The sequence below is a fragment of the Lynx rufus genome, unplaced genomic scaffold, assembly GCF_022079265.1.
Source record: "Lynx rufus isolate CCGP_SWC_20201006 ecotype Redwood Valley unplaced genomic scaffold, mLynRuf1.p SCAF_11, whole genome shotgun sequence".
Taxonomy (NCBI): Eukaryota; Metazoa; Chordata; class Mammalia; order Carnivora; family Felidae; genus Lynx; species Lynx rufus.
The window spans coordinates 14,088,594-14,100,655 of NW_025814825.1; the positions used below are offsets into that span (position 1 = coordinate 14,088,594).

General features: G+C 41.8%; 1 protein-coding gene across 3 annotated transcripts in view; it reads right to left on the reverse strand.

Annotated features, from left to right (window-relative positions):
* The window catches only part of ASCC1 (activating signal cointegrator 1 complex subunit 1), a 114,339-nt gene that overhangs the window by 698 nt on the left and 101,579 nt on the right, over window positions 1-12,062 (reverse strand). The window contains exons 10-11 of one of the 3 annotated variants that reach the window (XM_047072913.1): window positions 8,364-8,522; window positions 6,298-6,481 (exon numbers count right to left, since the gene is read on the reverse strand). The exons of 1 other annotated variant lie outside the window; for it this stretch is intronic. In XM_047072913.1, coding sequence (XP_046928869.1) covers window positions 8,406-8,522 — 117 coding nt within the window. In that variant the 3' untranslated portion in view covers window positions 6,298-6,481; window positions 8,364-8,405. Of the gene's footprint in view, window positions 1-6,297; window positions 6,482-8,363; window positions 8,523-12,062 lie in introns of those variants that run through there. One more of the 3 variants, XM_047072917.1, reaches the window with a different exon arrangement.

Consider the following 12,062-nt stretch of genomic DNA (forward strand, 5'->3'; position numbering starts at 1 on the left):
TTGGAAAAGGCACATTTGTTCATGGTTTTGACTTCAAGTTGATTTTAATAAGCCACTGGGGAAGGGGGTTGCGGGGGGAGGCTGGTTTTGAGGTGTTCAGGTTTTTGTTAATATTGTGACCCTTATCATTACCTGTAGAAATGTGTTGACATACCAGTTGGAAAGGCTGGAGGCTGGGCAGTCCCAGGATCAGAGCAGAAATGGGGTGAGGCTTACATTACAGATAAATTGAAGAGGAAACAGAGAATCTGACAGGACAAAACATAAGGAACTTTTGGGACCCAAGCCCTAGACTGTGTTTTTATAAAAAGACTTGGCTGCTGTGATATTTAAAAAAAACAAAACAAAACAAAAAAAACAAAGGCAATGAAACACATGATCTTAATCGGTAGGAAAAAAACACAGGTAATACAGTTCGTAGTCACCCTGAATCTGGCCTGCCTGGGAATTCTGATCGCATCAATGGCTTGGGTTGGGATCCCTTTGGGAAAACAGAAAACAATAGCTCCTTTTCCGTGTTTTCTTTTTGCTTTGCGGTTGGATTTAGAGGTGGTGCTGCAGTGAGGCCCTGGCCATTGATCTCTTCATCTCCCAGTAAATAAAGCTACCTGGCCGGGTTTTATAGCAGCATGGTATAGTGGAAGAACACAGTCTGTTGTCAGACTGGGGGTGATCCCGCTTGTTAGCTGTGTTATTGGGCAAATTCCCTAATCTCGTTTCTATTACAGATTGCAGAAGATCTCAGAAGATTGTTGTGAAACTCACGCAAAATCACATATTAAGTGCTTGAGCACAGTGGGCATTTCCAAAATGTTAGTTATTCTCTCAGGTTGGGAAGAGAAGGCTCTGATGTACCATAGTTCTGAAGATGTGCTAAAACTTGCCATTTCCCCACATCATCTCAATCCTAATCTTCTAGCAAAGCTAAGTGTGGACCACCAAGGCACTGAGGCAGTAGATTCTAGATATAGCTCTCCCTTTCCAGTACTATCTCATGAAGTCCCTGATCTTCTAGAATTACCAAAGTTGCCTGATAAAGAGTTTGGAAGGGCACTGACAAGATGCCCATCAATAAGACAATAGATGTTTCCAGACTTTTGAAGGTCAAAATGTTTCCCACAGTCCTGGGCAGCTCCTCCAGAGAAACTGGTCTTGGGCCACACCTTCAAGCTGGGTCAGTTGATTTGCCCTGAAAGCAAACCCACAGGAGTCCAGGACTGTTAGTTAAGCTAATAATAGGAAAGCTAATTTAGAAGAAAGAATCCAATTTTCCAGATGACAGGTAAAAGAGCTGTAGAAAATGGACAGTTGAAATTTATAAAGAAGAAAAGTTTTTCCCAAACTATGAGAGAATTACTAGCAGGTCAGCCTTTTCAGACCAATGGGCCCCAAAGCTGCCGGGTGTATTTGTTAAATGGTATGTATGTTTCATGCATTTTTCTGTTTGTATTTAATATTTAGCAATACAAAATGGAAGAACCCTCATTTCCAAATAAGAAATTTAAATCTAACCACATCTTTAAAACCATTTAATCTCATTTCTGGATGACTTCACAAGCATTAAAAAAATGCATAAAGATATTCAATCCAGAATTGTTTATAATAGCCATACCTGGAAACCAACTCATTGTCCATTACTCAGGGACCAACTAGTTAAAGTACAATACATACACACAATGGACTGGTGCACAGACATTATAAATAATATAGGTAGGGGGCGCCTGGGTAGCTTAGTCAGTTGAGCGCCCCACTCTTGATTTCAGCTGGGGTCATGATCCCAGGGTTGTGGGATCAAGCCCCTTGTCGGGCTCCATGATGAGCATGGAGCCTGCTTGGGATTCTCTCTCTCCCTCCCTCTGCCCCTCTCCCCTGTGCACATGTGCTTGCTCTAAAATAACAAAATAATTAATAATAATAATAATGTAACCTGTATTGACAACTAATGTCCCACTATATATTGCCGGATGAGAAGAGCTTGTTAGAGAAGCTCATGTGTAATATGATCCTATTTGGAAGAAGTATAGTGTAGTATAGCAGTTCTCAAACTTTTTGGTCTCAGGAGTCCTTTACACTAAAAGTCTATTGAGGAATCCTCAATAGAACTTTGGTTTATGTAACTTTGGTTTATGTAAGATATATAGATATAGATATCATCTATTGTACTTGAAAATAAAACTAAGCCTGTCTCTAAATTTTGCTGTGAACTTAAAACTGCTCTTTAAAAAGAATCAGATCTTTAAAGAAACCCCTGAGAATCGGGGAAAAAAATGCTTATTTAAAAAGAAGAGTAATGAACCCATTACATATTAACAAAATAACGTATTTTGTGAAACACAACTATATTCCCCCCCCCAAAAAATCTAGAAGAGGGCACTTACATTTTTTGCAAGTTTCTTTAATGTCTGGCTCAAGACACACAGATTAGCTCCTGCATTAGAATAAGCATATTACTGGGGTGCCTGGGGGGCTCAGTCAGTTAAGTGTCCAACTTAATTTCAGCTCAGGTCACAATCTCATGGTTCGGGAGTTCAAGCCCCACATCAGGCTCCACGCTTAGGAGTGTGGAGCCTGCATAGGATTCTCTCTCTCCCTTTCTCTCTTTCTGCCCCTCCTCCACTCATGCTCTCTCTCAAAATAAATAAACTTTAAAAAAAAAAAAGCACAGGCATATTAGTTTGTTAGGACTGCCATAACAAAATACCACAAACTGGGTGGCTTAAACAATAGAAATGCATTTTCTCAAAGTTCTGGAGAGTACAAGTCCAACATGAAGGTGTTGGTAGGCTTGGTTTGTCCTGAGGTTTGTCTTTCTTCCTGGCTTGCAGATAGCTAGCTGCCTTCTTGCTGTGTCACACATGGTCTTTCCTCTGTGCATGCACAGATTTTTTTTTTCCTTTGGTTGTCAAACAATCCTTTATTGAAATATTTTCTTTTCGGGGCGCCTGGGTGGCGCAGTCGGTTAAGCGTCCGACTTCAGCCAGGTCACGATCTCGCGGTCCGTGAGTTCGAGCCCCGCGTCAGGCTCTGGGCTGATGGCTCGGAGCCTGGAGCCTGTTTCTGATTCTGTGTCTCCCTCTCTCTCTGCCCCTCACCCGTTCATGCTCTGTCTCTCCCTGTCCGAAAAATAAACGTTGAAAAAAAAAATTAAAAAAAAAAATATTTTCTTTTCTAGTTCTTAACTGGACATTTCTCCACATCACTGTTCATGTCAGGAAGTCAGCAGCCATCAGCATTGCAGCCCCTGGATCAGGGCAAGGCAGAAGGAACTACCTCAATTGGGGCCTGTCTGTGCTAGAAGGTCAGTTTCACTGAAATCCTCAGACCCTTGCAATCACCGGTTGCCTTGGTGATGTCATCGCCAACCCTTTTTGAAGACAGACCCAGGGGGTGGACCTTGGAGGCCAGGGATCTGATGTTTCTTTGTGTGTCCAAAGTTCCTCTTCTTATAAGGACATCAGTCAGACTGGATTAGGGCTCACCCTAAAAGCCTCAGCCTCATTTTTACTTAATCACCTCTTTAAAGGCCCTGTCCCCAAACACAGTTGCAATTCTGAGCTACTGAGGGGTTAGGGCTTCAACATATAAATTCTCAGGCATGTAATTCAGCCGTAACAGCAGATAAAACTGAAAACAGGTAGCTGGAGTACAGAAGTACTGAGAGCAAAAGGAGTTAAAGTCTAAAAACATAATGTAAACCTGCCAACCTTACAAAATTCTAGAAAACACAAAATATACAAGCACATATTCCATTAACCATCAGTGATGATGTCACATGTCCCATAGCCTCTGGAAAACTCCACTGTACACTCATGAGAGAATGAATGAAAAAGGCAAATAACACCTTAGTATTTTTAAGAAGATAGTGTGGACCACATACAGCCCTAAAAGGTTCTCAGGGACTCACAGGGGGTCCACGGATCACATTTTAAGAATTGGTGGTATAAGCTTGTTATGACCTCAGGCAAATTTCTTAACCTTGTGAAGCCTCAGTTTGTAAAATGAGGGTAATGAATAATACCAACTTAAGTGGGCTGTTGTAAAGATTAAATGAGCGTATACACAAATAAATGACAAATGTGAGCATTCCACGAATATTATTTATTATTTGTGAAAAACTATTTAACAGTATGATATATGATATGTGCTTAAATGCATAGGGAGGACTAACCTCTGGAGGATGAAATTTGTTTTTAAAACAACATTTAAACTGAAGTATAAAATGCATATTGAAAAAAACATAAAGCATGAATGTACCGCTAGATTATTTTTCACAAAGTGAATTTACTTTATCTTTTGTTTAAAAAACATTTTATTAGGGGTGCCTGGGTGGCTCAGTTGGTTAAGCCTCTGACTTCAGCTCAGGTCATGATCTCGCAGTTGGTGGATTCAGGCCGCATGTCGGTTCTGTGCTGACAGCTTGGAGCCTGGAGCCTGCTTTGGATTCTGTGTCTCCCTCTCTCTCTGCCCCTTCCCTACTCATGCTCTGTCTCTCAAAACTAAATAAACATTGAAAAAAAATTTAAAAATTTTGTTATTAACAACCAAAAAGCTATTAATAAAACAGCCACAACAGCTATAGCATCCTGGGGCTTTGATATCCATGTTCCCTATAGGCATTAAGATAGAATTTGAGGGGCACCTGGGTGGCTCAGTCGGTTAAGCTTCCGACTTCGGCTCAGGTCATGATCTCATGGTCTGTGAGTTCAAGCCCCACGTCGGGCTCTGTGCTGACAGCTCAGAGCCTGGAACCTGCTTCAGATTCTGTGTCTCCCTCTCTCTCTCTGACCCTTCCCCATTCATGCTCTGTCTCTCTCAGTCTCAAAAATAAATAAATATTAAACAAATTTTTTGGGGGGGCGCCTGGGTGGCTCAGTCGGTTGAGCATCCGACTTCAGCTCAGGTCATGATCTCGCGGCCCGTGAGTTTGAGCCCCACGTCGGGCTCTGTGCTGACAGCTCAGAGCCTGGAGCCTGTCAGATTCTGTGTCTCCCTCTCTCTGATCCTCCCCCGTTCATGCTCTGTCTCTCTCTGTCTCAAAAATAAATAAACGTTAAAAAAAAATTTAAAAAAATAAAATAAAATAAAAATTTTTTAAAAGAATTTGAGAGGTGTTTCTCAACTCAATATACCTCTGGTGCCATCGGGTTCCTGTCAGCTCCAGGAAAAGAGCACAACACAAAAGCGAACCTGAAGCAAACTTTGTGTCTTTACGAAGCTGGATTCTCATCAATGTCCAACGTAGTAAACTCTGGAGCTCACTTAAAAAAATAACCACTATAAGTAACATTCATCATGCTTCTACCATGGGTAAGGAGTTCATCTGGGGCAAACTGTGTCCCCTCCAAAAAAATCAAAATTATTCTCCATGCCAAAATTCCTTATATAACAGTACAGATCTTGTGTAATAATTGCAGTGGGATTGTCTTCCCTCCTCCTCTTTGAGGAGCTGGGTGAAGTCAGTGCCTCAAAAACTGGCTGGAGTGATGTTAGCTGCAATTTAACTCTATTTCAATACAGGATGAAATACTAACTGATAATATTTAAGGAGATTTGATTATAAACACAGCAAATCTTCCAATACGAACTGCATTACAATTTGGTGAGAGGGGACCCTGAATCTTGAGAGATTCTTATGAATTTCTACAACTTACAAGATTCTAGGAAATACAAAAATACATAAGCACACGCTCCATTAGCCATCAGAGTGATGATGTCACTACGTCACGTAGCCTCTGGAAAAATCCACCATAAAGTCATGAGAGGAGACTGAAAGAGGTAAATTACTTGTGAAAAATTACTTAATAATACAATATGTCCTTAAAATGCACAGTTGCCTCTAAATTTTAAATAACAGAAGTTCCGATTCTATTATGAATTTAGGATTTGGGGGTGCTTGGCATGTGGCTCTTCATCTCAGGGTTGTAAGTTCGTGCCTCACATTGGGTGTAGGGATTACTTAAAAAATAAAATCTTAAAAAAAAATAATTGAGGATTTGGTATATAAAGTTACATTTTCCAAAGATAAATTTACTAGAAACACAAGTCATAAATCTCTAACATCCAAAATAAGACCTCTTTAGGAGTATCTGGGGGGCTCAGTCAGTTAAGTGTCCGACTTCAGCTCAGGTCATGACCTCATGGTTCCTGAATTCGAACCCGCATCCGGCTTTCTGCTATCAGCATGGAGCCTGTTTCAGATCCTGTCTCCTTCCCTCTCTCTCTCTCTCTCGCTGTCCCTCCCCCACTTGCACTCACTCATCTCTCTCTCTCTCAAAAATAAATAAACATGAAAAAACATTAAAAACAAAACAAGACATCTTTACTTCCTGGGCAAGGCTGCCCAGTGGCGGGTGGCAGAAAGAAGGCCGTAAGAGAGATGCGTGGAGATGAGGTGAGGGCACCAAACTCCACTGTCAACGTTGCTATGCAGCACAATCTCTGGGAGAACTCGTTGCACCGTGCACACCGCGCCATCCAACCACTGAAGGTAAACGAGATAAAATCTCATGTTACTAAGTGTTTGGGGAAAAACCAACCCTACAGGCACGAACATGTAAGTTCTGGAGGAACGGTTAACAGCTATGCCAGCAACTAAGTGATGGCAACACTGTGTCCCAACATACATTGACTGAGGGAGTCAAACTAAAACTGTGTAAGAGTGAAAGAAAAACAGTAACTCTGGAAATTCATTTATTCACAAGTGATCTGGGCAGTCGCACTGATAAGCAAACCTGAGTGTTCTACACAGCCCTTACTAGGTAGTGGCCTTAATGCACAGGGTTCAGAATCACACTTTTCAAACAGAAAGAATCAAGAGTAAGGAATGAAGGAAAGAGAAAGAGGGGACATGGAGGGAGAAGAAATGTGAAGAGGAGAGGAAGGTGAGAGCGAGGCTGGAGCAAGGAAGGGAGACGGTCCTTCCGCAGCTGACTCTGCCCCGTGGAACCGTGCACGGCCCTGCTGATGCCATCGCTGTTTCTACTGCTGCTGCCCCGCAGAGTTGACACAAAGGAGCTACGATACTGCAACTCCATCACTGGCCTGGGAAGGCTGGGGGTGGGGGGGTAGGATAAGGAACAGGAATCCAACAAACATAAAAGGGTACCAACTTCAGAAGAAAAAGGACAGACCAAAGTAAAAGATCAAAAAAAAAAAAAAACCGTGATGTTATTTCGCTGAAGATAAAACTGAGTAGTAAAGGAACTGAAAGCAGGATCAGGAAGAGGTATCTGTACAGCCGTATTCACAGAGGACTGTTCACGACAGTCAAGGAACCCAAGCATCCATCAGTGGCTGAATGGATAAACAAAACACAGGGTACACGTAAAACAAAATATTATTTGGCCTTTCTTAAAGGGAGGAAATTCTGACATGCACTACACAACGTGGATGAACCTTGAGGACGTCACGCTAAGTGAAATAAGCCAGTCACAAAAAGACAAATACCGTATGATTCCACTCCTATGCGGTATCTAAAGCAGTCAAGCTCATAGAAAGAGAAAGCAGAAGGGTGGCTGCCAGAGACTTGGGGGAGGGGGACACAGAGAGTTGTTTAATGGGTATAGTTTCAGATTTGCAGGATGAGAAAGTTCTGGAGATGTTTCACAACAACGTGAATATACTTACTACTACTGAACTACATACTTACAAAGAAATGTAAACTTTATGTCGTGTGTTTTTTACCACAAAGGAATTCTGGGTAGTGATTAAAAGTTACAGTACAAAGGGAAGTAAAAATCAAACCTGGTTAAAACTGGAGACATTCGATTTACGTGGAGATGGTAATGAAACCATGTCTTTAAAACTCTCTTTTAAGGTTAGAGTGGGAGAGAGCCAAAGCATAAGAGACTCTTAAAAACTGAGAACAAACTGAGGGTTGATGGGGGGGGGTGGGAGGGTGGGGAGGGTAGGTGGTGGGTATTGAAGAGGGCATCTTTTGGGATGAGCACTGGCTGTTGTATGGAAACCAATTTGACAATAAATTTCATATATTAAAAAATAAAAATAAAAAAATAAAACTCTCTTTTAAAGTGTTACTATGAAAGAGCTTAACGGCTGGGGCAAAATCAGTATGTGTGTAAGAAATAATGCGAATCTTAGCTCCAGTGGGCTTGAGAGGTACGTTTCCAGAGAAGAGCTTCAGAAAGAAAGTAGACCCTGTGAAAGAGGAACAAGCCAAGGGTACCAGACACAAGTTCCCCTTGTGCCCACAACCACCTGGGCTGACCGGCAGTTTGCTGACTGTGGACAAGTATTATATTAGAGACCATGCTGTGTTGTGGGGAACCACCCAGGAAAGTCACCATCCAAATTTCCACATCCCTCATTGGCAATAAAAACAAAGATCTTCTTTCCCCTGGCACCTCGGGAGGATGTTCAATTTTTGGCGCTTCCCAAGATCCTCCTCAGGAGAAGTCAATTTGCCCACAGGAGGCGTAGTTCCCAAAGCTGTCTACCGTGAACCTCTGAGAGATGTGAATGGAATTGAGCTTCAGGGTGCCAAAGTAGAAGTTCTCAAAGAGCTGAAAAGAGAGAATACAAATCCGAATGAGTGTCCAAAGAAAACTACAGGTGAAAAGAGCAAATAGCAGATTCTCTTGTAAAAAACACTGCAACAGTCCCAACAAACCTCTCATGCTTTTTCTTTTCGGTATTTATTCTGAAAAACGATCCTGGATGTGGGTGGGAGTGAGAAAAGAACAGTAGCTCTTCTCTCCGGTGAATTAAAAAAAATTTTTTTTTTCAATATTTATTTTTGAGAGAGAGAGAGAGAGAGAGAGAGAGAGACAGAGTGTGAGCAGGGGAGGGGCAGAGAGAGAGGGAGACCCAGAATCTGAAGCAGGCTCCAGGCTCTGAGCTGTCAGCACTGAGCCAGATGCGCAGCTTGAACCCACAAACTGCGAGATCATAAGCTGAAGTTGGACCCTTAACTGACTGAGCCACCAAGGCGCCCTGAATTTTAAAGCCTCCTCTAACAAAATGCACTAGGGGAAGAGAGCTGAAAAGTCAATTTTAAAATTTATCTGCTGAGCAGCTCTGACCAAGAACTTATAACAAACACCCTGACTCCCAGGGCCCAACAAAGCTGTCTCTATGATTTTCAGCCCTGACTTGACAGGACCCTCGATGGGGTCTTATGACAGTCAAGAGAAAATTTGATATGGTACCTTCCTCCAACTAGTCAACAACATTTGGTAGAAGCACTGACTAAAATAAATAGAAGAGAAGGTTCCTAACCCAGGAGTGATCCTGACAACCTCGTGAGGAATACAGAACACTTATATATACCAAATAGTCTTCTACTGGATGATATTACACGTGCAAACGATAATATATTAAAAAAAAATTGTTTTTTACATTTACTTACTTACTTACTTACTTATTTATTTATTTATTTATTTATTTTTGAGAGACAGAGACAGAGTGTGAGCAGGGGAGGGGCAGAGAGAGAGGGAGACACAGAATCCGAAGCAGGCTCCAGGCTCCGAGCTGTCAGCACAGAGCCCAACGCGGGGGCTCGAACCCATGAACCGTGAGATCATGACCTGAGCTGAAGTCGGACGCTCAACTGACTGAGCCACCCAGGCACCCCAAAAATGATAATATTTATCAACAACCTTCCCCCTGACTTGGATTCAAGCTAGCATCCTAAAGTAAGTTTATATTATAATTCTTCACTTTTTAAAAAAATATTTTATTTTATTTTTTTAGAGTAGGCTCCATATCTAACCTGGGGCTTGAACTCATGATCCCAAGATCAAGAGTCACATGCTCTACCCTCTAGCAACTGAACCAGCCAGGTGCCCCAATTCTTCACTCTAAAAGCTTTCAAGGGTATCAGAGAGAGGGATGAGTCATACTCTGAGAGGGACCGGCCCTTGTGATTAGCACAATTATAAGGCAGAATCTAAAATGATAATCAGAACTCATCCCTGCTTAGGAAAATTAACTGCTTAGATAACGTTGTTGAAGTGTAAAGGGTCTGCCTTCTGTTAGGATACAAGAGTTGCCGTTTCTTAAAATGTCAGTAAAATCTCAAGAAAGTCTTTTATACACAAACCCAACAATGCTTGGGGAGAACCTAGGATGGGACGTTTGCACATAAGCAAGTGACCGTCTCTTCACTTATTTTTACACAAGCTCCACAGCCATGGACTTCAATAGCTGTTGCCTTTCCTCTTCCTGCAATTAATGACCTAGCAAAATGCCTGGGGTTCATTAAAGGCTAACTTTATAAAGCCCCGTAAATATTGATCCTTCAACATGACATCAACTTGACCCCAAAGATCTATTTAGAGGTTGTATGCTGCATTGTCTTGTCTTTCAGAAAGGTGATCAGCTCTTGCCTGCATTGATTTATACAATTAACTTCTCTTCCTGGCTTTGGCAGCCTGTTCAAACCATATCCACCCTTTTGTGTAAAGAAATACAGCCCGAAACGGTTATCTGCTAATCCCTTTGCTGAACGTTAATTTGAAGTGAAAGCCATGTCGACAAGACTGGCAGATTTATAGCTTTGCAAACCCAAGCCTTCTACATGCTAAAAAGGTATCACCAAAGGGGCAATAAAAGACAAGACAAAACTAAACTAAAAGGGAACTCATAACACTTTCAACAAGTTACTTTTTAAGGATTAGCAGCCTATGGGTGGGTCCTCTACCTTCCATTCCCTCTGCCTATGTTTCCAAGTGACAGAGCCACAGCTGGGAGCTGGCAAGTGATACCCCTGTAACTTTACCTTGCCTTATGCGGATAACCTGTAGACGGCGTGATCTGCCAGAGAGATCCTCATGCTTTAGGTTTAAAGTAAATAGTAAATATGGTGATAAGAGCAGCATGGGAGAGTGCTGCAGCCAGCGTAAACTTACACCCGGCACACGGGAGCTGCATGACTGTGCGTAGATGATACCACCCACTGTACGAGATCAGAGTGGGCAAAAATCCAGTAAGAGGAACAAGTCAAAGTACCTTCCTTATAAACTGTAAGGTGCTCTTGAAAATTGAGTATTTCCTATGATGGTTTTGACATCTCTCTGTTCTCTCTAACCCTGAACTTGTTTTACCTTTCTGAGTAGCCATCCTCTTTCATACCTTTTGATAATATCATAAATGGATTTCTTACCCAGAAACCCCTAGGGTGGTGCTAATCTTCCTTTAGCCCCTCCTATCTCCATGTTCTTTTTCTCTCTGTATGTTGATGAGGATTTTGTAACAATTTGTCAGTTATCGTATTGTTTAGTCCTTGTATCTTTAGTCTTAAGCCTTTCTTTCAGTTCTGTCAACTATTTCTAGTGACTCATTAAAATATAAGCTCTACAGAGGAAGGATCTTTTATGTTATTCACAGCTGAATAGCACCGTACACTGGAACCGCACCTAGTAGGATGCATGTGATCAATAAATATTTGCTGGAGACAATGACAACAAAAACTCATGCTGCATATGTCTGTGAACATTATGTCTGAAAAGAGAAAGTATGACATGGCCTTGTTGGCAACAGATTTAAAGGTCTTATTTACATACAGTCACCATCTAGGAATCCTTGAACAGGACTCGCCAAAGCTATATTCCCTCTAATCGTGCCTCAACTGTTAACTAGTTGTCAAGAAAGAATTTGTAGTTAGTAATGGAAATTTCGTGTACTCCTTTAAATTTCTATGTATTTCTTATTTGTTAAAACCTAGACCCCTTTCTTAGCTCCAATTCCTGATCTGAAATGTCACCGAGTACCTGATGTGATGCATTTTTATGCAAAGGCATGCGATTTGGTTCTGTCTCCCAGGTGCTTACCATCCAGTTAGGGAGACAGGGTGTGAATCAGAAGAGAGAAACGTGGATGACACGGGTGTGTCCACCTCGTGAAAAGTTACTGACTTACTCTGTGATCTAGGTACTTTTCTGTAGTATGTCCTGCTTCAATGAAAAAGTTTACCGAAGACAACAAAGGTGGCAAAGGTTAAGTGTGAGAGGGGAGGTACAGGCAATCAGTAAATGCATCAAGGCAAGAAAACAATGGGCGCTGAGGTTGGGCACCTAGGACAGCTATCTAGAGGAGATGGGAAC